The sequence below is a fragment of the Mesocricetus auratus genome, unplaced genomic scaffold, assembly GCF_017639785.1.
Source record: "Mesocricetus auratus isolate SY011 unplaced genomic scaffold, BCM_Maur_2.0 Super-Scaffold_100004, whole genome shotgun sequence".
NCBI lineage: Eukaryota > Metazoa > Chordata > Mammalia > Rodentia > Cricetidae > Mesocricetus > Mesocricetus auratus.
Window position 1 is genome coordinate 1,019,935 of NW_024429189.1, and position 25,066 is coordinate 1,045,000.

At 52.4% G+C, this 25,066-nt stretch overlaps 1 protein-coding gene across 1 annotated transcript in view; it reads right to left on the reverse strand.

Moving 5' to 3' along the window:
• Positions 1-8,538: 8,538 nt before the first annotated feature.
• The window catches only part of Prrx2 (paired related homeobox 2), a 38,075-nt gene continuing 21,547 nt past the window's right edge, over positions 8,539-25,066 (reverse strand). The window contains exons 2-4 of the mRNA XM_021236192.2: positions 10,917-11,104; positions 9,693-9,871; positions 8,539-8,994 (exon numbers count right to left, since the gene is read on the reverse strand). Coding sequence (XP_021091851.1) covers positions 8,859-8,994; positions 9,693-9,871; positions 10,917-11,104 — 503 coding nt within the window. The 3' untranslated portion in view covers positions 8,539-8,858. The remainder of the gene's footprint in view (positions 8,995-9,692; positions 9,872-10,916; positions 11,105-25,066) is intronic.

Here is a 25,066-nt window from a genome sequence, read left to right on the forward strand (position 1 = left end):
GCAAGGAGTAGTCTCCTGGCTGCACATCTGGGCTCAAGACAGGCCTGCAGTACAGGCAGAGCAGGTCCACTGCCAGGGGAGGCGGCTTGGCCAGTGCCACCTGCTGAACCAGCCAGAGGTAGCAGGCAGCGCGCAGTGCCTGCAGACCCCTCCCACCCCGGTACCACACCAGCAACTCTTTTTCCTCTTCCTGGTCTGGTCTCTTGTCTGAGGATATCCATTTCCCCAAACTTTGCCCACATAGGACCAGTCCTTCCTCACCCTAGGGTCAGACACTGAGAAGGTCCTGCCGTGGAGGGGACTGAGCAGCAGCCTGCAGCCCCAGAGTCCAAGACATAGGAGTTGGGCAAGGACTTAATGGGCCTCTATGAGCCTGGGAAGCTAGAGCTAGATATGCCCTAACCTCTAGGTGAGCAGGGGGAGGCCAGGGCCAAGATAGAGTTCATATAAACTCAAGGGCCAGTAGCCTCACCATAATCTTTTTTTTGTTGTTGTTTTGTTTTGTTTTTTGTTTTTTTACGAGCCAGGGTTTCTCTGTATTGTTTTGGAGGCTGTCAGTCCAGCCTGGCCTCGAACTCACAGAGATCCGCCTGCCTCTGCCTCCCGAGTGCTGGGATTAAAGGCGTGCGCCACCACCGCCCGACCACCATAATCTTTTTTAAAATAAGTCTTTCTGCATGTATGTATTCTTTGTGTGTGTATGTGGGCATATATGTGGAGGCCAGAGGACGGCCCCAGAATCAGTTCTCTTTGTGGGTCCAGGGACTGAGCTGAGATCCTTAGGCAACAGGTGCCTTTACCTGGTGGGTTTATCTTGCTGGTCCCTGCCGTCTGTAGCTCGCACTCTGCAGACTAGGCTGGCCATGACGTTGCCTGAGATCTGAGATTGCAAGCATGTGGCAAGGGCATTAAATTTGGTATCACCTTGCCATTCACTCAGTCAGCCTGGTTGCTGGCTAATTAATTTCCCGGGGTGGCTGCATGTGCTTGCCTAGGTGTCTTCATGCATCAGTCCCGGCTGGAATCACAGGCTAGAGCTACCACACCAGCTCACATATATTTCCTTTTGGTCTCATCTTGTAGCCCAGGGTAACCTGTAGCTCACCATGTTGCCTATGCAAGCCTAGAACTCAGTATAGGTCAGGGTGGCCTCAAACTCAAACAGCCAGGCGGTGGCACACACCATTAACCCCAGCACTCAGGAGGCAGAGACAAGCAGATCACTACAAGTCTGAGGCTAACCTGATCTATGTATGCAGTAAGACCCTGTAACAAAAAACTGAACAGCCTCATGATTTAGCCTAAGCTTGCCCCCAGACTTAGGCAATCCACTTGCCCCAGCCTCCTAAACCTGGAGGTTACAAGTGTGATAGCTTTTTTTTTTAAGATTTATTTATTTTATTCTGTGTGTTGTGAGTGTTTTGTCTATATGAATGTATGTGTGCTAGGGGCTGTTCTGGAGACCTTGAATGTCAGAAGAGGGCATCAGATCCCCTGGGACTGTAGTTTCAGGTGACTCTGAGCCACTATGTGGGTGCTGAGCACTAAACCTGGATCTTCTGCAAGAGCAGTCAGCACTCTTAACTGCTGACGTCATCTCTCTAATCCCAGAAATGTTTGTTGTTGTTGTTTTTAAATCAAAGGTAGGTAGTGAAGCAAGGACTCACATTTCTGAATCTTTCCTTCCCTAGTCTCTTCCTCAGAGATTAGCCAATCACATCAGATTGTGAGGTTGCACTCCCACCAATGGATAGGATACAGCCACTGCCTACATCCAGGGTAAAGGAAGCCATGCTGGCCTGGTGTGTTGATAGCCCGCCTGGTTTGGGTTCTGGCTCAACCTTTTGCAAAATAAGTTGCTGGGCTGAGCTACTTTAGCTTTAATTGTGTGTATCACTCTGTGCTACACTGGGATTATTTCAATGCAAGTGAGAGTCACCATGTCCGGGTTTTTAAAATCTATTTGTGAAGGTTGAGGTACCTACAAGCATTCTAAAAGGATGGTGTTAATTGGGATAAGGATACATATTTTTAAAGGTTATTTCATCTTTGTCTCCGGGAAATTCACAAGTATATACGGAAAGGAGGGAGACCACCCATCCTGCCTCCCAGAGGAAAGCACCAATCACATGGTGGTTTTTTACCCCCTCCTTTTTTTTAGGTATTGCAAATTTTAAACACATATGTGAAATATACCAGACACATGTTGTGTAAGACAGTGGCCCAGGCTTTGGGGTCCATTGTCGTCCTTAAAGCACATGCTGCCTTTGGCATCATTTCCTGTCTCCCAGGAGATGCAGCCTTTGGCATTGTTTCGGCACCAACCACGGATTTGAACAACTTCACTTTGCAAAGTTTGAAGAAAATAATGAGTCTCTGTGAGGTAGCTGTTTTTGTCAACTTGACTGAAAGTGAGAGTCATCTGGCAAGAGCAAACCTCAGTTATAAAGAAAAAAAAATGCCTCCATCAGGTTGGTCCATAGGCAATTTTCTTCACTGATGATTGAGTTTGGAGGGTCCAGCCCACCGTGGGGGAGGCCACCCTCTTAGCAGAACACAAACTGAGCCAGCCAATAAGCAGTGCTCCTGTGCCCCTCCATGAACTCAGCTTCAGTTCCTGGCTCCAGGTTCCTGCCTTGAGTTCCTGCCTGGACTTCCCTTCTTGACTATAAGCTATAAGGTAAAATAAACCCTTTCCTCCCCAAGTCATTTTGGTCATGGTGTTTATGCATGGAGGTTTTTTTTTTTCAGGAGAAAGAAAAACAGGTTGGTTCCTCTTTCTGTTTACCAAATAGAAACTTACAACATGGAATCATTCTGGGTTTTTTGTTTTGTTTCCAGATAGGGTTTCTCTGTGTAGCTTTAGCTGTCCTGAAACTCACAAAGATCTGCTTGTGTCTGCCTCCAAAGTGCTGTAATAAAAGGAGTGCACCACCACCGCCCAGCCATTTTGAGATTATGTATGTATGTATGTATGTATGTATGTATGTATGTAATATGTAGCCTAGCTGGCCTGAAACTCAAACTTACAGAGATCTGTCTATCTCTGCTTCCCAAGTACTAGTGCTTGGATTAAAAGTGTGATCAAGGGTTATTTATTTTATTTTTTGTGATTTTTATTTTATGTGTGTGCTTGCCTGTAGGTGTGTGTCTATGTACCACTGAAGGGTTTAAACTTTCCCACTTTTACAACTGAATTTAGATTTCAGTTCTCTGAGAGGGGCAAACAGGTGTCTCTCCCAACAAAGGGCTGTTTTTCAACAATTACATTCAGAGAGCGGGAACAAGGCTTGAGTCAACCGCACAGTGTCTCAAGGGCAGTTCCTGAAACCCCTTTGAAACTTACACAAGTATGTCCAAAGATAAAACCTTAGCCAATTAAAAATATACTGGTGTAATGCTGCTTGTTTACCAATTATGTCTGAGATGCCCTGACTGTCCCTAAAATCCCCCTAGCTGTGCTTACAAGAAGCCTGCACACTACTCTTGGGGTGGTCGCCATTTTGTACAGGCTAACGACCCCACATATGCTGGTAAATAAATGTTCCTGCTCTCACGTACTATTCCAGTCTGGAGTCTTCCTTCAGCGTTTCCTTGGACCCTGCACCGTGTTTGTGTGCTGCCCACAGAGGCCAGAAGACAGCAACAGAATGAGCTCTCCTTTTGACCCAGGACTAGAGTCACAGATAGTTGTGAGCCACCATATAGACACTGGGAATTGAACTCAGGTCCTATGGAAGAACAGCAGTTGCTCTTAAGTGCTAAACCCTCTCTCTAGCACCTAAAGATTTTTTTTTTTTAAATTATGTATCTCTAGCCAGGAGTGGTGGCACACGCCTTTTAATCCCAACACTGGGAGGCAGAAGCAGGTGGATCGCTGAGTTTGAGGCCATCCTGGTCTACAGAGTGAGTTCCGGGACAGCCGGGCACACACAGAGAACCCCTACAGCAAACAATAAAATGTGTGTGTGTCCGAGCGTTGTGTGAGTACAACCACACTTGAAAAGCTAGAGTTGAGCCGGGCGGTGGTGGCGCACGCCTTTAATCCCAGCACTAGGGAGGCAGAGGCAGGCGGATCTCTGTGAGTTCGAGGCTGGGCTGGACCAACAGCCTCCAAAACAATACAGAGAAACCCTGTCTCAAAAAACCAAAAAAAAAAAAAAAAAAAAAAAAAAAAAGAAAAGCTAGAGTTGGATGCTGGCACTGAACTCAGGCCCTCAGCACTGTTGCATGGTCTCTCCAGTCCCACAGAGCAAGCATTCTTCCGTGTCCACCCCTCGCCCTGCTCCTCCACAGTAAAAACTGCTGGACACGGGGCTCACTTGGGAGAGTACTTGCCTAGCTGGCATGAACTAAGTCGCAGGTTCCACCGCATACACCAAGTGTGACGAGGCGTGAAGGGCCTTGCTCAGGCTCTGAGTCACAAACTGAGGCCTTTGGCTGGTATTGTTTTCTCAAGAACCAATCTCTCTTTCCCTCTCCCCTCCCCTTTGTCTGCTGATCAAATAGGCAAAGCCGGGGAGAATGGAGTCCAAGTGTCCTGGGCTGGGGCCTCAGGTGCCTTGGCTCTACAGGAAGACGGCAGTCTGGTACGGGTGCCCAGGAAGCTGTCCCACACAGCCGCAGTCAGGCATAGCAGGGACGAGAGCGTTTTGACAGTTCCTGCGCTGCAGAGAGGGTGATGCCCCTCCCTTGGCCCTGGAGGAGCATGTGCAAACTATTAAGTTGGTTTATTTTTGCTAGAGTGCCAGAGTGGGAGTGACATTGACATCCTCATGGTCATCCGTGGGAACACAGCCTCCAGCAGTTTTCCAAAGCTGGCATTTCTGGGGCCCACTTCCAGACCCCCACTCAGTGGGACAGCCAGCCAGCCTTCAGTTCTTTGTTGGAAGGCCTGGGGGTAGCATGGGATGGAGAGGTGACTCCAGAGGACTTGCAGAGGACCCAGGTTCAGTTCCCAGGGCCCACAGTAGGCAGCTCACACCTGCTTGTAACTCCAGTCCAGGGGAGCTGATGCCCTCTTCTGGTCTCCACAGGCACCTGCAGCTCCATGGTGCGCGCACAGGCAAGCAGGCACATACACATGCGTTTAAATAAAAATAGATTTTAAAAATTTAAAATAAAAAGACGGGATGGGTCACACTGAACTCTGGGTCCTGTCCCCATATCCACTCCCAATTAATTGGGGAAGAAAATAGTATTGCTTTAGGCCACTCTGCATTCCATGGGTTGGACTGCTGCTGATAAAGGGAGAAACAAACACTGTGTACTGAAGACCCTGCTTAGGCACAGCTAACTCCTAGAAACTTCCACAAGGCAGGTCCTATATCCAGGTCTCTTCTCTTGGGTACTCTGTGTCCCCCAGCCACCTTCTAGAATTCAACTCAGACCTGTCCTACTTCTATGACATCTTCCATATCTCCCTATGGTCCAAGCTGCTGCCCCTCCCACCTGGACGCCTGCCTCAGTTTCTGACGGGGCACCCCTGCTCTCCTCTCAAGCCACAGTCCCTCTCCATACTAAGGCCGGAGGGATCTTTCTCCTCCCAGCACCCCTCCCCTGAACTGGCCCCTCCAGTCAGTTCTTTTCTCTCTTCCAGGAGCTCACCTATGGAAATGGTCCCCCTGGCAGGAGGGAAGCCTCTGAGCTGACCCAAGGCCTCTGTGGTGTTCTCTGTGCCCCTGGACACTCCTTCACAGCCTTAGGCTAATGGTGTCTTTACTCCTATAGTGTGCTCCCTGTGAAGAGATTCCCCTGTGGCTGGGGAGTACCGCCTGCTCTCTGCCTCAGACCTTGCTCCAGACCCCAAAAGCTGGAGCCCATGTTGAGTGTGTCATAGACTCAGTGAATGAGTGACAGAGGCCCGGAGATAAAACCAAAACATGACTCTGGGATCTGGATCATGGCCCAGCGTGCAGAAAACCCCGAGTCTGGCCCCCAGAACCACATAAGCCTGGCACAGTGGCACATGCCTGTAATCTCTGTACCTGGGAGACAGAGCCTGGAGAGTCAGGAGTTCAAGGCCAGCCTGGAAGTCCATAACACCAGGTCTCAAAAACACAAAACAGCAGAGCATGGCTGCCCACGCCCCAACCCAAAGCACAGGTCTCCTCTGGCTTTGGCTGGGTCCTTACTGCCAGATGGGCCACTAAACAGTAGTAAAATGCCCATTTCAGCCCCAAACAAGCCCATATGACCGAGGTCCCATTGCCAAGGAAGTCCCACCACATTCAGACATCAGCCTTCCCAGGAATGCTACACATCCAAAGACCGTGCTGAACCCAAGGGCAAGGTCTCTCTGCTGGATTCCCATGGGAAGTACAGGAAGAGAGATGAAGGTTGTAACGGAGAGGGTGGAGACTGAACCCTCGCTTCACCCGGAACTGCAGCTCCAACATCCACCCCCCCCACCCCCCACCCGTGGCATTTCATGTAGCCCAGGCCTCCTCAAAGCCACTGTAGCCAAGGATGACCTTGAACTTTTTTAGATAAATCCTTTTAAAAAGATCTATCTACCTACCTACCTACCTACCTACCTACCTACCTATCTATCATGTATACAGTGTTCCGCTTGCATGTATGTCTGCAGGCCAGAAGAGGGCACCGGATCTCATTACAGATGGTTGTAAGCCACCATGTGGTTGCTGGGAATTGAACTCAGGACCTCTGGAAGAGCAGCCAGTGCTCTTAACTGCTGAGCCATCTCTCCAACCTCTGACTTTGAACGTCTGATCCTTCTGCCTTTCTCAAATGCTGGGATTGCAGGTGTGCACTACCATGTCTACCTTTAGGTGGTGGTGGGAATGGAATCCAGGGTTTTGTGCGTGCTAGGCAAGCACTCTAACCAACACAGCTACACCCCAACCTTCTAAAGAAACACTGATGCCCAGGGGCTGGAGAGATGGCTCAGTGCTTAAGTGTGCTTGCTGCTCTTTCAGAGGATGGGAGTTTGGTTCCTAGCTCCAATATCCAGGCAGTTGACTGCATGTAACTCCAAGTCCAGGTGATGTGGTGCCCTCTTCTGGCCTCTTTGGGCACTGCACACACACACACACACACACACACAAGTAAAAAAAGAAACAAAACAAAAATGATGGCCATCTCAGGAAGTGGAGTCCAGCAGACAAGGAGGTCAAGGCCATCCTGAGCTCCAGTATGCCCTGTGTGTGATAACAGCCTGTTTTAGGCTGTCTAAAGTGCCATGCCTCACAGAGATGAGGAAGTCAGCTCACTGCACTAACTACATCTGGATAGTTTATGCCACCAAACTGAGGGGTCCGTCTCACCTGCCACTCCTGGGAAGGTCATCATGGTGGATTTTAGGGGCTGTCCTGTGATCTCTGTTGGCCGTAACACTGTATTCTCCCTAGGGCTGGGGAGCCCCTGTCCACTCTCCTTACCTGCAGACCCTCCTCAATGATGACACTAGCAGGTGGCACATGGCCTCTGTCACCCCACTTCTGCTGTGGATAGGAGAAATGGGTAGGCCTTCTAATGGCCTCAGCTGTCAGCACTGTGCTGGCAGCCTGTCTAGGATCTCAGGGCTGAGCCCTTCTGTGATTTTTGTTTTGTTTTGTTTTTGTTTTTTGAGACAGGGTTTCTCTGTGGCTTTGGAGACTGTCCTGGAACCAGCTCTTGTAGACCAGGCTGGTCTCGAACTCACAGAGATCTGCCTCCCAAGTGCTGGGATTAAAGGCGTGCGCCACCAACGCCCGGCGATTTTTTTTTTAAGGTTAAAGAAATCTCAACACAATATGGAATCTCCTGTGAATAGTCTCAATGAGGGGTTGTCTGGATCAAATTGGCTATGGGCATGTCTGCGGCAGGCTGTCTCAATTACATTAAAGGATGTGGGAAGACCCGCCCATTGTGGGCGGCACCATTCCCCAGGCTTGGGGCTCCTTGACTTTGGAAGCCTAGAGGGGGAACTGAGCACTAACACATGCAGGCATGCATTCATCCTCTCTGCTCCCGACTGTGGGTGTGACCGGTTGCCTCAAAATCCTGACACTGACTTCTTCACAGCGGTGGACCTCACCTGGAATTAGGGGCAAATGTAAATCCCTTCTCCTCTAAGTTGCTTTTCGCCAGCATATTTTGTCCCAGCAATTGGAAAGGAAACTAGGGTATCCTCCATGGCCAAAGGACCAGAGGGCGCCATACTTCTGTATGCTCAGTAGTAAGAATTTAATCCCAGCATCAGTTCCTACACTCTAGGAGTGGTCACCCATCCCCCATATGTGCCCTGGCCAGTCACCCCACAAGACTCCTCCAGAACCTCTCGGTGTCCCCTTGGGGCTCACAGAACTGGAAATGAAGCCTGGGGGCAGGTTCTGCCTTCAGCCCCCTCTCCCCCATGGGGCCCCGCGGTGGTGACAGCACCACACCTGAGGAACTGTACAGGTGTGCAGGCGGTGAGCCCCGCTGAAGCTGCCGTATGAGGCGGTCCAGGCCAGTGCCACCTTCAAACGGCTGCCCAGCCGGAGGGCTGTGACCCTCTGGGAACACCCGCCATGCCCTTCCAAAGTCTCGTGGAGCTTAAGAAACATGGTTTTATTCCTTAAAGACAAAAGCTTTTTGGTTTTAATACACAAGTGAGTTCCTTGGCGGACTTCTGTTCCGCCTTCTGGCCGGGCCACTCCAGGGACCGCAGGCCACAATCTCAGCCACCACAGGCAGAGTGATGTTCAGCTGCACTTCCAGTACCCAGCAGGCCTCTGGAACTCAGGAAGGCCTGATGAGGAGAAGGCACAGGAGAGGCTGCCCAGCGTCTCTGGGGACAGGGGCAGACAGACAAGGCCACTTCCATCGGTGCTGCCTGCCATTGGCCAGGAGGAGGCTGGGCCCAGCGCGCACTGTCAGTTCACTGTGGGCACCTGGCTGTGGTGGAGGCTGAACTCTTTGGCTTTGAGGCGCAGGCTGGCGATGCTGTTGGCCATGTTGACCCCAGGGGTTGTAGGACTTGAGCCTCCGGGGCTGTAGGGAGGCACAGAGCTGGGGAGACAGGAAACACAGGAACCCACTGGTGCATCTGGCCAGTCCCACTTCCCGTGATTGACGAGCTCAGGGTGGCCCTGGCCAGAGTGGCAGGGTTGGGGGAGGGGACAAGCATCCAGAGGTAGCACTGGGTCAAAGGAGCCTCCCTGGCCGGATGTAGTGGCTCATCTGGGATGTTGAGGCAGGGGGATGGCCTAGGCTACAGTGTGAGATCTTTGCCTTTTATTTGTTGGCATTCCTCTCTGGACAGCGGGACATGTACCACTGTTCTGTGCCCAACGCCTCTGGGAGAGCATGCATCAGGGAAGGAGACTGGAGACCCCGGAGTTACAAAACTAACCCATCAACATTCCCTCCCGAGGCTCATGGCTACGGCAGAGCCTGCTCCACACGTGAGGGGATGGAACTCCTGGAGCTGTGGGATATGGCAGATACCTCAGGGCTGTCCTCCAGGCAGGCCTGGCTTCTTCCCTTTCCACATCAATGCTTGTGCAGACAGACAGACAGACAGACAGACAGACACACACACACACACACACACACACACACGATCCTGTGCATACTTGAACACCCACATGCAGTGTCATGTAACACACTCATCATACACTATCCAAGCTCTCCCCAGAGAGGTGGCATTAAAGATCTCATGGGGCTCCAGCTGCCCCTGTTGGCCCAAAGGAGCTCCCCAGTCTCACCTGTAGGGGGATGATGCTGGCCAAGACAGATAATCCGGGCTCAGCGCAGTAGGTCGGGGAGCCACAGGCTGCTCGATGGCAGCCTCCTGGCCATAGGACTTGAGCAACGAGGCAGAGCGGGTGGCTAGCATGGCACGTTCATTCCGGCGAAACTTGGCACGGCGGTTCTGGAACCAGACCTGAGACAGAGGGTGTGGCAAGCAGACTTTGAGGGGACCTACATCCCTGTGGATCTGGGCACATGACTATGCTGCCCCAGCCCCGAGCTGGTGGCTTCATTCCCTGACCTTTGACTCCCAGCATAATTTGCTGGGTGTAGGACAAGTTAAAAAAAATCAATGGACAGGTGAGTCTTTGGGTCCTGGGATAACAAGGGCAGGTGGGCACTCAGGGCAGGGCTGGGAGAGAACGGCCGAGAAGTTAATAGTTTCTTTTCTTTTCTTTTTCCGAGACAGGGTTTTTCTCGGTATAGCGTTCGTTGCCCTGGAATTCGCACTATAGACCAGGCTGGCTTCAAACTCAGAGATCTGACTGCCTCTGACTCCCAGTGCTGGAACTAAAGGTGTGTGCTACCACCACCCAGCAAAAAGTTAATTTCCATGCCAAAAACCTCATGCTTGGCACTGCTCTGGGCTCTCATCTGTTTGTGGATGTGGTGTGTGCATGTGCATGTATTCACACACGTGCACTCACACACCGTTGTGTGTGGAGTCAGCGGCCAGTGACCACTACTGGACCTCTATTTTGCTCCATGATTTTCCTATTCTCTTTGTTTATTGAGAAAGAGTCTCTCGCTGCGCCTAGAGCTTGCCTGGTCTGGACAGGCTGCAGTGATCCCCCAGGATCCTCCCGTCTCCACCTCCCCAGCACTGGTGGTACAGGTGTACACTGCCTCACTCAGCTCTGTACATGGGTGCCGGAGATCTGCACTTGGGTCCTCACGCCATGGCAAGCACTTTACCTGCGGGGCCAACTCCCTGCCCCCGGCCCTACATTTTTATACAGATGTCAGCTCCCTGAGCCATAGCACAGCCTTCCCGGTGGGTGCATCTATTCGTCTGCAGGGAGAAACTGATCAGGGTTACACATCTTGCCCCTTCCTCGTGACTATGCTTCCATCTGAATTTTGTTCTCTGGGCTCCAGATGCGCTGAGTTAACCCCTGTCTCCCCTGGGCCACCAGTGGCGAGGACTCTCTGGGAGCCTCTGGACGGGTCCTACCTACCTGGACGCGGGCCTCGCTGAGGTTGACACGCCGGGCCAGCTCCTCGCGCACAAAAGCGTCAGGGTAGTGCGTGCGCTCAAACACTCTCTCCAGTGCCTGTAGCTGGCTGCTGTTGAATGTGGTTCGGTTCCGGCGCTGTTTCTTCTTTCGTTTGCTGGCACTGCCACGGCCTGGACTGGGACAGTCACCTAAGGGAAAGTGGAGAGTCAGCAGAGTGGCTGCACGCACTGTGCTCACGATACCCCCTGCGACACATGGGGTCCCCGTGGCCCTGTCCTATTAATTTATCCACCCATATATCATCCATCCGTCCAGACCTCCATACTTCATTTATTTGAGCCAGTGTCTCTCTCTGAACTAGAGCTAGACAGACTTTGTGGCCAGCGAGCTCCCCAGGACCTGCCAGTCCACACCCCGACCTTATGCGGCAGTTATGGGTGCTGGGCCTTTCACCTGGATGCTAGAGACCTGAATTCGGGTCCTGGAGCTTACATTTTACCCACTGAGCCGCCCCCTCCCCTGGTACCTAAATGTGTGCTTTAGTATCCAGGAAACATGGCTCGCCACAGTACCATGTCCGGCTGAAAGCAGGGTGCGAAGCAGAACAAAGGCCCCGGCTTCCCGGGTCCCGTGCCCCATGGCTCGTAAGACCGCAGCGTCGGAACTTAAAGGCCAACGCGCATGCCCCCGCGCCACGCGTGCCCGGCTGTTGCATTTCCCAGTATTCTGGAGTCATCCACCTCAGCTCCTCACACTTAGCGCTTCCCCTCTCGCCCCTCCCTCTACCTGCAGGACCCAGCTCTTTCACCAGCTGTTTTTTTTTTTTTAACTTCCATGTATGTCTGCAGGCCAGAAGAGGGCACCAGATCTCATTATAGATGGTTGTGAGCCACCCTGTGGTTGCTGGGAATTGAACTCAGGACCTCTGGAAGAGCAGTCAGTGCTCTTAACCTCTGAGCCATCTCTCCAGCCCTCACCAGCTGTTTTTTTTTTTTTTTTTTGGTTTTACGAGACAGGGTTTCTCTGTATTGTTTTGGAGGCTGTCGGTCCAGCCTGGCCTCGAACTCACAGAGATCCGCCTGTCTCTGCCTCCCGAGTGCTGGGATTAAAGGTGTGCGCCACCACCGCCCGGCCCTCACCAGCTGTTTTAAAAGATTTATTTTATATTCATTGGTGTTTTGCCTGAGTGTACATCTGTGTGAGGGTGTCAAATGTAGCTCAATTAACAAAAAACCAGAGACAGATACCGGGGTTAAAGCTGAAGATCAGAGAAGCAAAGCAGCCAGCCACTGGAAAGTTCTCACCTCCACCAATGCTCAGACAAAGGGGCGACCCTGTCCTCAGAGAGACTGCAGACTGCAATGCTCTCCACCAAACCTCAGACGGCTCTGCACTGAGCTCCTGCCTTACAGTCCTCTCTAGTGCTGGGATCAAAGGCGTGTCATCCCAAGTGCTGGGATCAAAGGTGTGAGCTCTGTTTCTCTTTTAGAATGATTCACTCTCATGTAGGCCAGGGGGACCTTGAACTCACTAACCAGTGGTTTAGGGTGTGCGTGGCCGCTAACCAGTAGCTTAGCTCTTAACTAGGTGTGTGACTTAGCTCTGTTCTCTAATCTTCAGGCAAGGTTTATTTGTTAGATCATAAGCAAAGTATCTCCTCAATCGGGTCCCCTGGAACTGAAGTTACAGACAGTCGTGAGCTGCCATGTGGGTGCTGGGAATTGAACCCTGGTCCTCTGGAAGAGCAGCAGCCAGTGCTCTTAACCATTGAGCCATCGCTCCAGTCCTTTAATTAGTATTTGTCCCATTCCTCCAGTTTTTTTCCAAGTAAAATAAAGTATGTGTAGTATCTTCTTCCTCATCTAGGGAAAGTGTCGTTTGTACTCTTCATGCCCCTCCCCCATAACAAGCCTTCCTGGCCTCATTCGTTCAGTTTGTGCACAGAACCTTCTTGCTTCTGTTCGCATCTGCACAGTGCTCCCTCCCTATGCAGCAGTGCTGCAGGCTGTTCCCGGGGTCTTCTTGATAGACACCTGGTGTGCTCCCAGTCTTTTGAAGCTAAGAGAACATTACAGTGAATCCCCCACTTAATGAAACACTCCTCCCTGGTTCTGATACTCAAAGAAAACCCTGTGGTTTGGGGGCAGAATACTTGCCTGGCCTGGGGAAGGCCCTGGGTTTTTCCCTAGCACTGCAGAAGAGAGCCAGGGTGCGAGGGCTCGAGTGTATTTGTTGGGAGAGGAAATGAAAGCGAGACCAGCAGGATAGCACAGTGGCCAAGGGCACTTTCAGACAAACCTGACCGCCTGAGTTCAATCCCCAGAGCTACATGGCAGAAAGCGAGAAATGACTCACGTGGAAAATGTCCCCTGACCTCCACAGGGCACCAGGGCACAAGCATGCCCCGCCCAGCTGTGCACACACTCACAAAATAAATAAAAATGTAATTTCTTTGAGACAAGGTTTCTCTGTGTGTCCCTGGCTGTCCTGGAACTAGCTCTGTAGCCCAGGCTGGCCTTGAACTCACAGAGATCCTCAGGCCCCTGACTACTGAGTGCTGGGGTTAAAGACCCTCGAAGATATATTATACCACTACACCCAGCCCCGATCCCACTTTCTTCTTATTTATTTTCAATGCTGGGGTGGAACCAGGGTCTCATGCTCGGCAGGCACTCCACCGTCGAGCTACAGCCCACCCTGCAGGCAGTTTTATTTATCAGCGGTGCTACTGGGGCTAACAGGAAGTTAGGGACTCTAGTCCGGGTACTCCACCCCGTGTCCAGGCATCCTCTGCTCCAGAGTGCAGCAGAGCAGAGGGACCGGAGTAGCTGATGAGCAGGAGCTTACGTCCAGAGCTTTCCCTCTTTGGGAAATACTTGCAAACATGAGCTAAACATAAGGGGGAGGCAGCGGCTAGGGAACGCAGCATAGCTGGTGCAAGCGGCCCTGTCACCTGCTCCCCGGCCCCTGCTTCCTTCTCACTCCACACCCCTGTCTGAGCCTGTGAGAAAAGCCTAAGATGGATGAGTGTGCCTGGTGCCTGGGAATGTCCCCGTCCCCACCCCTAGCCCCCAGCCCCCACCCCTTGACGGGAAAGAAACCCTAAACCAAAATAACTAAGGCTGGGTGCTGAAAGACGGTCAGGTGGTGAAGGAGGAGACGGATGCTTCTGGAACATGAGCCATCCCCAGAGCTGACTTCCGCCCTCCTTCAGGCAACGCCGATTGGGCACACACCCAATGCAGGAGGCATTTCAGCCAAAAAAAGGATAGTTTTCTGGAAGTTTCTGAGCGATTGGAAACTGGGGGTGTTTAAATGAAAACCAATTCTACAGGCTTCCTCGATGAGTGGCCGTGGGAAGAAACAATGACACTTGGGGCCAGATATGCTGGTGGTGACTTCCGGCAAAGACTCTTAATGCCCAGGCCCCTTCCTTCCCCGATGCCAGCAGGGACCATCAAGGGCCTTTAGTCATTGCCCCCCCCCAGGGTCACAATAGCAGGATAGTTGGATGCAGCACACTCCAGAAAAACCAGCCTGGGCAAGAAGTGATCTTAGCGGCCTCCCGCCATTTCACATGTGGGGAAAGTGAGGCTCTCAGGCTCTCATTCAAGGCCGTGTAGTGGGTGGGGACCCATGTCTGCTGAAAGGTTCAGTAGCCCCATCCCTCCGGGGTCCCCCGCTTCCAGGCTCGCTGACACTGTCTGCCCCAGCTCTAAGAGCCCATGGTGATGGCCAGGCGGTGGTAGCGCACACCTTTAATCCCAGCACCCGGGAGGCAGAGGCAGGCGGATCTCTGTGAGTTCGAGGCTAGGCTGGACCGACAGCCTCCAAAACAATACAGAGAAACCCTGTCTCGTTAAAAAAAAAAAAAAAAAAAAGAGCCCATGGTGATGAACCTCTACATCTTGTCCAAAACCTCCATGGCAGGCTTGAGCAGTGTCTGGTCCCTGGAGGAGCATAGGGATGGTAGTTTGCTCTAGGACTCAAGTTGGTGTGCACTGCTAAGTGTCCTTAGTGCAAGAGCAGAGACAGCCATTGCCCAACAAATGAGCCCTCCTGCTCTGCGTGACAGCCTGGTCCTTTGGTCCTTTCGGGGACCTCGGAGGAAGGACGCGGGACTCAGTCGCTGCAAAGCCCAGGCGGCACCTCTAGAGGTCACAGCCTTTGCCTGCACAGTTCTAGTGAGGTCCACTGCTTTTCCTGCTCTGCTCCTGAGAACAGGGACTCCCTCTGGGCTCCAAGCTTGGCTTCAGGTGTTTGGAAAATAAATAAATTCTCTGAACCCCAGTTGGTGTCCTGGCTCATCCCGGCTCCCCCTCCCTGGCTGACGCTCACTGGGCGGGCTACATCCCAGTAGAGCTGTGTGTAGTCTCCTTCGGTTCCACGACCACTCTCTGCTTTCCGAATGTGATTAATTAAACACGTTTAAAGATCAACTGCGAAAGATCACACATTCAAAGGCATCCTGGGCTACAGGCTGAGTTCAAGAGCAGCCTGGGCAAGTGGGTGAGAATCAGTCTCTAAAGGAAAAATGAACGGGCTTGAGGGTGTAGCTCAGCAGCAGGGCACTTATGTGAACGGGCCCTGGTTCCATTCCAGAACAGAAAAACAACAACAAAAAACGAAACCACAGGAACAGCCAGGTGGTAGCGGCACCCACCTTTAATACGGGCACTTGGGAGGCAAAGGCAAGCAGGCGATCTCTGAGTTCGAGGCAGCCTGGTCTACAGAGCAAATTCCAGAATAGCCATGTCTACACAGAGAAACCATGTCTCAAAAAAAAAAAAAAAACAAAAAAACAAAAAACAAAACACCAAGCAAACACAGACAATAAAACCAGAGGAGCATGCAAACAGAGAATCTAAAAACCCAAATGCCCCCCTCAACCACTGCTCCGTTGAGGTTGGACCAGGACCTCGAGACAAGGAGGCCTGCTGTGGCTTTTGGTCTTTTATAACCTAAATGACACTGTTCCCAATGATGTCACAATGACAAAGTGACAGGAGTAACTACCATTTATTTGTCTGACTGTGACCCAAAGGCATTTAAAACTCTGCTTGCTGCCAGACATCCAAGTGTCCCTCTCCCCTTGTGTGCCCATGGTTTTTCCCATTTCATGTAATTTAAGGGTCTAAATAGCCTGGAGGGAGCTAGCTGAGAATTCTCTAGAAGACAAATAAACTCAGCCCGACTATCCTGCCTTTCTCAAGGGCTGTGGACACTTCGAACAGTCTTTTGTGCCTGACCCTTGGGCTGCAGCGAGCTCCAACCCAAATAAATAACTTTTATTAATTAGCATTCATTCTGACCAAATAAGCACCATCCCCTACGATCTCTGCCAACATGATCGGAAAAATAAACCACTGGTCCCTGGGACCTTGACGAGGATTTAACAAATTAACAGGAGGCTGTCCTCAGGGGAGGGAAGGCTTCGAGAAAAGTTCGTATTACAGCCAAGGACAGAGCAGAAGGTGCCACAGAGTGGGGGGGCCGGTTGAGGTTTCGGGAACTCCTGGTAGAGATCAGGTTTCCTCTGCAGTGCCCTAGAGAAGAAAGTCACATCTTTTGCCCTGGGTGCTACAAATCCAGCCAGAGGGGCAGGGGGTGGGGGAGGGGGTGGGGCTCATTCGGCAGAGTAGATCAGCACATGGGAAGTGCTGGGGTCCGCCCGGAAGACCACTTACACCGGGTGTGTTGTGTACACCTGCCATCCTGGCACCAGGAAAGGTTGGAGGATCAGAAGTTCAAAGTCATCCTGGGCTACAGAGAGAGAGTTTGCGGCCAGGCTGGACTCTGTGAATCTTCATCTCAAAAAACTAGGAAAGAGGGCACTGGAGAGATGGCTCAGTGGTTAAGAGCACGGGCTGCTCTTCCAGAGGACCTGGGGTCAATTCCCATCGTCCACACGCAGGCAAAACACCAAAGCACATTTTTTTTTCGAGACAGGGTTTCTCTGTATTGCTTTGGAGACTGTCCTGGAACTCTCTTTGTAGGCCAGGCTGGCCTCGAACTCACAGAGATCCGCCTGCCTCTGCCTCCCGAGTGCTGGGATTAAAGGCGTGTGCCACCAACGCCTGGCTGAGAGGCACAATGTGACAGCCACAAAGAATCCATAAAAAGAAAGAAAAAATAAAAACAATGAACTCGGAAAGAACAGGAGCGACAGTGGAGTTACCTGCTGGCTGAGGAGGAAGGAACCTTAGGCCTGGATCACAGGCCCATCGCTAGCAGCACAAAGTGGGAACCAGTCAACTCTTTTCATCCCACATCAGCCCTTCCATGTGGGGAAACTGAGGCACAGTGGGTTAAGCAACAGGCCAAAAGCACATGGCTAGTAAATGCCAGAGCTGGGGTTCCAACTTAGGGACCAGCTCACAGTCTAGGGTCTTCACTGTCCCCAGAGGTGGCTGCCTGTGACTGACCACCTAGGCAAGATGTCTGCCCTGAGTGCCCGTGGGTCTCCCTAGAAAACCATGCACAGAGGAGGGAGCAGGGACAAGGCAGGCAGCTCTGCTTCCCAGGCTCTCGAAAGCTACAAAGGAGGAACCCTGTGGGGGGGGGGTGCCTGACGGTGAGGACCACCCTGGCACCCAGGGAAGAGGGAAAGGAGAGTGAAGGGGGAGGGTCTGTGTGGCAGGCTCAGTGAAGGAGACGCCAGGGTTCTGAGAGCTTCCTGCCCAGGAGGAAACTTCACTACACCTGGGCTCACAAGCTAATGTCCCAGCCTAGGGGCCTGACTCTCAGGCTGAGCTGGCCTCAGCCCCCACACTCAGGATCAGGAATAGGGTAAGAGGATCCAGGTCCCCCGGGGTAAGACACAGGCCAGCTTCCCACCACACTCCAGGAAGGGCTTCCCAGACCCTCCGGCAAGTGTGGCCACTGCCTGGCCCTCAGTGGTCTTGTGCCGCCAGCTGCTGGCCCAGGTTGGTGACTTCCTGGGGTCAGGACTCACATGAAATATGCCACAGCCTCTCCCTTGCAGACACTCTTGCCCATGAGGATGCCACCTCCTTCAGGAAGCCTCCTAGACTGAAGAGCCCGGAGAGTCCTGTTTCTTCCCCTCTAGTTCTGTCTCACTGTAGAGCAAGCTTTGGGTCTCTGTTTTAGCAGAATGGAGCTTTCTGGTTTTCCTGATTTTTTTCTCTCCTTGCAACCCCTGGCACAGGTAAATATCTGCTAAGCACTGGGTGAACTAATGAGGGAAGGAGGGGAGCTTGGCTTTGCCTTAAGGGACCAGAGAGTCCAGGAATCGGAGTCACGTCAGCAAGGGCCCTGGAGCACAAGGAGGGCTATGCCAGCGGGGGCCCAGCCCTGTCTGCTGTGCCCAATCTCCCTAATGTCTAACCGAAGCTCGGAACAGGGACATGTACAGCCACCATCCTGCAGAAGGTGGCAAACAACGGAGGAGGGAAGACAGAATCCTGGGGGTCTGTCCCCATCTTGCGGCACAGGTAGAATCCTGGGGTCTGTCCCCATCTTGTGGCACAGGTAGAATCCTGGGGGGTCTGTCCCCATCTTGCGGCACAGGAGGGGAAGAACCCAGAGCCATGGGCTACCCAGGCCTGATTCTGTGGTGCCTAACCATTTCAACAGATCTGAGATGACCTCCCCCAAATGTGGAGGCGGCTTAGGCTACCTCATGCTCCCCAAATTCCCATCGACAGTGCATCTGGGCCTCTCTGGTGCCAGAGGCCTGCTCTTAAACGCATGATACACTGTGAATGTGTCTGTGGGGCCAGAAAGCCCCAGGGGAGGCCCTATGCACCAACAGGAGCCCTGAGCGGGGAGGGTGTGCCCCCTTCCTGCCCCAGGACCTTTGTACATGCTGCTCCTGCTTTCAGGGAGTCTGCTCTGCCCCGTGTCTGGCTAACGTATCAGGCCTTTCTCATCTGTCCAGAGAGGCCTGCCCAGCTCCCCGGCTGTGACCAGTCATCCGTCTTAGGCTCCTGGACCATGTCCCCCAGCCAACAAGGAGGCAAGATACATACAAACAAGGAAAAGACCTGCCAGGTGGTGGCATGCACTGTAATATCAGCACTGGGGAACCTGAGGCCTTCAAATCCAAGACCAGCCTAGGTTGTAAAGTCAGACCATGCCTCAAAACACCTGCCCCAACAATCAACAACATTGTGAGCATCACTGAAAATACAGCCCACAAAATGGGCTGGGGAGGCGGCTCAGGGGGTAATGAGCTCACCACGCCAGTGAGTGACTGAGGATTTGAGTAAGGCCAGACAATGTAATAGCCACTGGTGGTCTCGGCAGCCCCATGGTGGAGAAACGCGGATGGAGCCCAGGGAACCCCACAGGGTCTCAGACCAGCTGCCCTGGAGCACACAGTGGGAAGAAAACATCCTGTCTCAAACAAGACAGAAGGTGAGGTTGCTCTCTGACCCCCACCCATGCTCCATGGCACGGGCACACCCTCGCTCTCTCTCTCTCTCTCTCTCTCTCTCTCTCTCTCTCTCTCTCTCTCTCTTACACACACACACACACAGACACACAGACACACACATACATCTCTCTCTCACACACACATACATCTCTGTCTCACACACACACACACACACACACACACACACACACACACACACACAGATAAATATATATAAAGGGAAGACAGAGGGAAAACTCGGGCTGGGAAAGAATGAAGCCAAGGTCATGGCCATGACTCTCCAGCTCAAGGTGCTTGAGAGGGGCTGTCAGGGAGTCAGGGACAAAGACGAGGTAGCGTAGACGAGACCACGGCCCAGTGAGAGACGTCTGAGTGCTCTGGGCACTGTTAGTGAGACTGCAGGCAGCCTGTGGGTCAGCACAGTGGGCAAGTGGGCAGGCTTAAGGAAGCTAGACACAGGCAAGGCCAAAGCTCCCGAGAGGTGAGGTTGTAAGGCCTGCGGGGGGCAGGGGTGTGGCCCTGGGCAGAGGACAGCCTTGGGGCTTCCGGTGGGTACCAGTGGCAACCGTCCCTGATGGCCCCCAGGCCTATGGCTCCCCAGATCCCAGCACACCAGAGCCAAGTGCGCCTCTGACCACACAGATGAGCGACTCCATTCCTGTGGCCCCAGCCCTAAACTCTGGAGGGGGAGGCACCCAACTGCAGCTGAAGTACACGGGGGACCAGGGAGGCTGTCGGATAGAGGAGGGGCCGCCCCAGCTCCAAACCCAGTCTGAGGAGGGGCTCGTGTTTTCTGTCTGGTTTTAATCTAAGGCTGATGGCCAACTGCCATCTTGGTATAGGACCTACATTTTAATAAGGGCTAGCACTGCCTTATTAAGTAAGGGCTAGCATTAACCACCTCCAGACCAGGACGCAGAGGCCCATGGGGGCCATGGTGCTTTCATCTCCCCTGTGAGGCCTGGGGCCTCCAGACTACAGCCAGTAGGAGGGTGAGGCATGGACTGGAACCAGACACCAAGGCTGTCTAACTTCACGCTGGGTTTTTGTTGTTGTTTTTCTTTGTTTGCGTGTTTTCGGCAGGGCCTCGTGTCCAAGATGGCCTCAAACTCACTTTGTAACTAGGGCTAGGAATACAGATCTGTGTGCCACCTTACCCAGTTTTTGGTGGGTTTGTTTGTTTATTTTTATTTTGGTTTTCCCAGACAGGGTATAGCTCTAGCTGTCCTGGAACTCGCTCTGTAGACCAGGCTGGCTTTGAACTCACAGAGATCTTCCTGCCTCTGCCTCCCAAGTGCTGGGATTAAAGGTGTACGCCTCCACATACCTGGCTATCACATCCAGTCTTCTTGTTTGTTGTTGGTTTTTTTTTTTTTCTGAGACAGTGTCTCACTGGGCTGTCCTGGAACTCGCTCTGTAGACCAGGCTGGCCTCGACTGCCCTTCCAGAGGACCTGAATTCAACTCCCAGTAACCACACGGTGGCTCACAGCCATCTGTAATGAGATCTGGCGCCCTCTTCTGGCATGCAGGCATGAATGCAGGCAGAATACTGTATACATAATGAATACATAAATCTTTTAAAAATATTTAATTTTGTTCTTAAAAGTGTGTATATATGCCGGGCGTTGGTGGCGCACGCCTTTAATCCCAGCACTCGGGAGGCAGAGGCAGGTGGATCTCTGTAAATTCGAGACCAGCCTGGACTACCAAGCGAGTTCCAGGACAGCCTCCAAAGCCACAGAGAAACCCTGTCTCAAAAACAAAACAAACAAACAAAAAAAGGTGTATATATGTGTGTCGTGTGTGACTGAATGAGGGTGTCTGCATCCTCGGAGCTGGAGTTACAGTTGTGCTACAGTGAGCCGCGGTGGATGCGGGTGCTGGGAACTGAACTTGGGCATCTGGGGGGTCAATGGGAGCTGAGCCATTTCTCCAGCCCACTTTTTTGTTTTGTTGACTGGCCTCAAACTCATAGCAGTTCTCCTGCCTCCTCAGCCCAGACTACAGGCATGAGCCAGATGCTGGCTAGGCTGGGTTTGAGCAAATCTGCAGGTGGTTCTGGATTCCCGAGCCCATCAGTCATCCTCCAAGGACTCAGAGCCCAAAGGGCTCTTAGAGGTCATCAACAAAGCACCTATGAGGTATGCCAGAGAAGTGACTTGACCAAGGACTGTCCCCAAGGAAGTGGGCCCCATGCTGCTTTCCTGGACACTAGTCTTCACCATCCCATCTTTGTACTGGGGACTCCTGGGTAGGCTGCGGGACAGCTGAATTGTGGGCTGACAGCCACGCCAGGGTGCAGCTAACAGCCATCCACACAATAAATGTGCCCCCCCCCAGAGCGTCCAAGAAGGAGAAAAGTTGGCCCATGGCTGTCCTCGGCTAGGAGATTCCTCTTCTCAAGTCCTGGGTTCTTTCTGTCCTCTGGGACAAGTGGTATTCCCACCTCCTTAGGCACACAGGGTTTCTCAGAACTTGCTGAGTTGGGGATACATCCCAGGCACCACGCCCACTTCCCTCTCCCCAGGAAGCCCTGTTTGCAGCTGGCCAGTGCTGTCTTTGCCAGTCACAAACCTCGGAACCCTCCTCAGGACCCACTCCCCAAACCTGCTCTGGCCCTAGTGTTCTGGTCCCGTTACTCTGTTCTCCCATCCCAGGCTGCTGGGACCTGCTGGGACCCTCCCAGAGGCCAAGCTCCACGGCAAAGCTGGAGGTTTCCATGACCCAGTTGCGAGTCCTACAAGGCGGAAATTTTGCTTTGCAAGCTTGGCCCAGCCTGGCTAGGCGAGGCTCCAAGGGCTGTCTCCAGCAAGACTTTCTGCCCTTGCCTCCACACAGCAGGGGGCCTGTGGTCAGGCCTGGGCTTCTCCCCAACGCTGTTTTTTTGGCTTTTGCCTCCTCCACTCACTCTTGGACGCTGGACTATGAAGCCTCTCCTTCTAAAATGCGGAGGCCTTGCTATTAAACCCAGTTTGCAGTATGGAACAGTGAGGATCCCACAGGGAATGTAACTAAGCCGGGCCACACAGCGCTGGAAGCCCGTCAGTCTTTCTGTGCCCCGAGTGACTCGTACTCAGAGGACACTTGTCCTTGAAGAAGTGGAGAGATGGCTGCCACCGCACTGGCCCCTCCCTCCTCCGTGGAGCTGGCAGGTAGCATGTGCTAGGCCTTCAGCACACAGTGTTAGGATGCAACATGATTTCTGTTGCTTACTGACCGGCCTCTACTACAGCAAATCTGAGCACCCCGTCTGCAAGCACCGCGTCTGCTTCAGAGCTCTACCTAGGACCCAGAGCACCTGCATGGGGGATGCGCAGAGCGTGTGCCAGAGAAGCCACCTCCCACCATCTCTAACACATCCCCAGATTTACAGGACAGCCACCCTCCTTCTAGGAAATGCTCCCCACTCAGACCTGATCCATTTTCCTTCTGGAACCTCCCAGTGATACTGGGTCTACGGTGGCACCAGGGGACTCTGCTTCCCAAGAACATCTAGTTTGCTCTTTTGCAACAAGACCTCATTAAATAGCCCTGGCTGGGCTGGAGCTCACTCTGTAGACCAGGCTGGCCTCGAACTCACAGAGATCCGCCTGCCTCTGCCTCCCGAGTGCTGGGATTAAAGGCATGCACCACCAACGTCCGGCCCTTTGTTCACTCCTAAAGCAGCTTTCCCAGCTGTGACCCAGGTCTTCAGCAGCATGACTGATATTAAAATTCTGGATTCTTCCCAGGTGCACACACATCACCGGGTTGTACCAGTGCTATTCTGCTCGTAAAAAGAGCGATCTTTGAGCAGAGAGTGGTGGTCCAAGCCTTTAGTCCCTTTGGGAAGCAGAGGCAAGCAGATCTCTGGATTTGAGGCCAACCTGGTGTACAGAGTTCCAAGACAGCCAAAGAGATAATGCCAAACAAACAAAAGGGCAACTTTTGGAGCCGGGGAAGATGGCTGGGTGGGCAAAGTGCTCACTGTGCCAGTATGAGACTCTAAGTCTAGATAGAAGCACCCAGGTAGAAAACTCCAAGCGGCCATGCATGGCTGTCACCCCAGTGCTGTGTACGGTAGACAGGAGAATCTTGGGTTTGATGCTACAGCCATTGGAGGATGAATTCCCATTGATGCAAGAGAAGAAAGCAAGCCAGGTGTGATCCCTGAACTCAGGAGGTTGGGAGTTCAAGGTCATCCTCCTCCACATGGAGGATTTGAGGCCAGCCTGGGCTATATGAGGGCTTATCTCAAGAAAAAACAAACTAGGGGCCAGAGAAATGCCTCATCCATTAAGATCATCTTCCAGAGAACTAGAATGTGGTTCTTAGCATCCACTGGCAACTCCCAGCTCCAGGCATCCCATGCCCTCTTCTGGTCTCTTTTGTCTTACTGAGGTTGAGCGAGAGGGCTCAGCAGTCAAGAGCACTTGTTACTCTTGCAGAGGACATGGGTTCGATTCCTGGCCCCTGAATGTGGCTCACAACCATCCCTAACTCCAGTTTCCAATGCTCTCTTCTGACTGTCACAGGCACCAAGTATGCATATGTGCATACATCCTCACAGGCAAAATACTCACATAAAATAAAATGAATAAATCCAATAAAACTTTAATTAACTAACATTAATACAAAGAATGCAAACCTCATTCCTCCACTGCAAAACAGGCCATGTCTCGCAGCCTTGGTAGTCATCTGTGGCCAGGACTGCAGGGACAGGGAGAGAAGTCCCCATTATTTCAGAAAGCAATGGAGAGAGAGGCTGCAGAGATGGAAATTCTCCTTTTTAACACAAAGAAACAATGGGCAACAGCAAAGTCTCTCTATACATCCCTCGCTTCAGTAATATCTGTTATTTCTTATGGTATCCTTGCTGTCCTGTGTCACACGGCTGTTGTGATAGCTTATGTGAGAACCCCATTTTCTTTTTAGGTTAGTGGGCCAGGATTGGGAGCAGATACACCAGGGACAAGGTGTACATCTGCATGGGCCGTGAACCTCCCAACTCCAGGATTGTCATACCAAAAGGGCCCCCTCCAGCCATGCAGCGGTACCCCGTGTTCAAGGTCAATGGCTGCATTCGTGTCCTGGCTTCCCCTGGCAGCTCTGTGAACACTGGGCTTCTTACTAAATGGGGACAGTGGTATCTGAGTGTGCTCACACGCCTGGCATCCAGGGTGTGCCGGAGTAGCACAGGTCCATAACCTGCCAGTGCCGAGTTTCCATCTTGACATCTCATGGAGCTGGTTCAAGGTGACCAGGGGGACATCAGGCTTCTCAAAGCAAATGGCGTGGAACTGCGCTGACACAGGGGCCTGACTCTCACTCCTCACCGCCCACACCTGTCTGCTGCTTGCCCAGTGGAGACTTGGGATTTGCTTAGCCAGCACATCCCCTCTCGACGGACACTGCAGGTTGCTTCCAGATTTTATCTTGTGTAAGATGAACCACGTTCCATCTCCCTTCAGCTGGCTTTCAAAACCATGTCAATGAAAACCATGTCGATCGGAGGCCTCCCATTCACACCCCTATCTCCGGCATTTTGTTATGCCCAGCTGTTCGGAATAAGCTAGCCCACAGAAGTCTGAGGGGCATTCACTGAGCACAACGGGAAGGATGCTGGATGCTCGGGCCAGGCTGTGGGGCTCACATGCCAGGTTGGGTCGCTGCTGGGAGTCCCGGAGTGCCTGTTCCAGGCTTCGGTCTAGCAAAGAGGACAGTAGGAACACCTCCCATACAAGGAGATGAATTAATACCCACACTGTTCT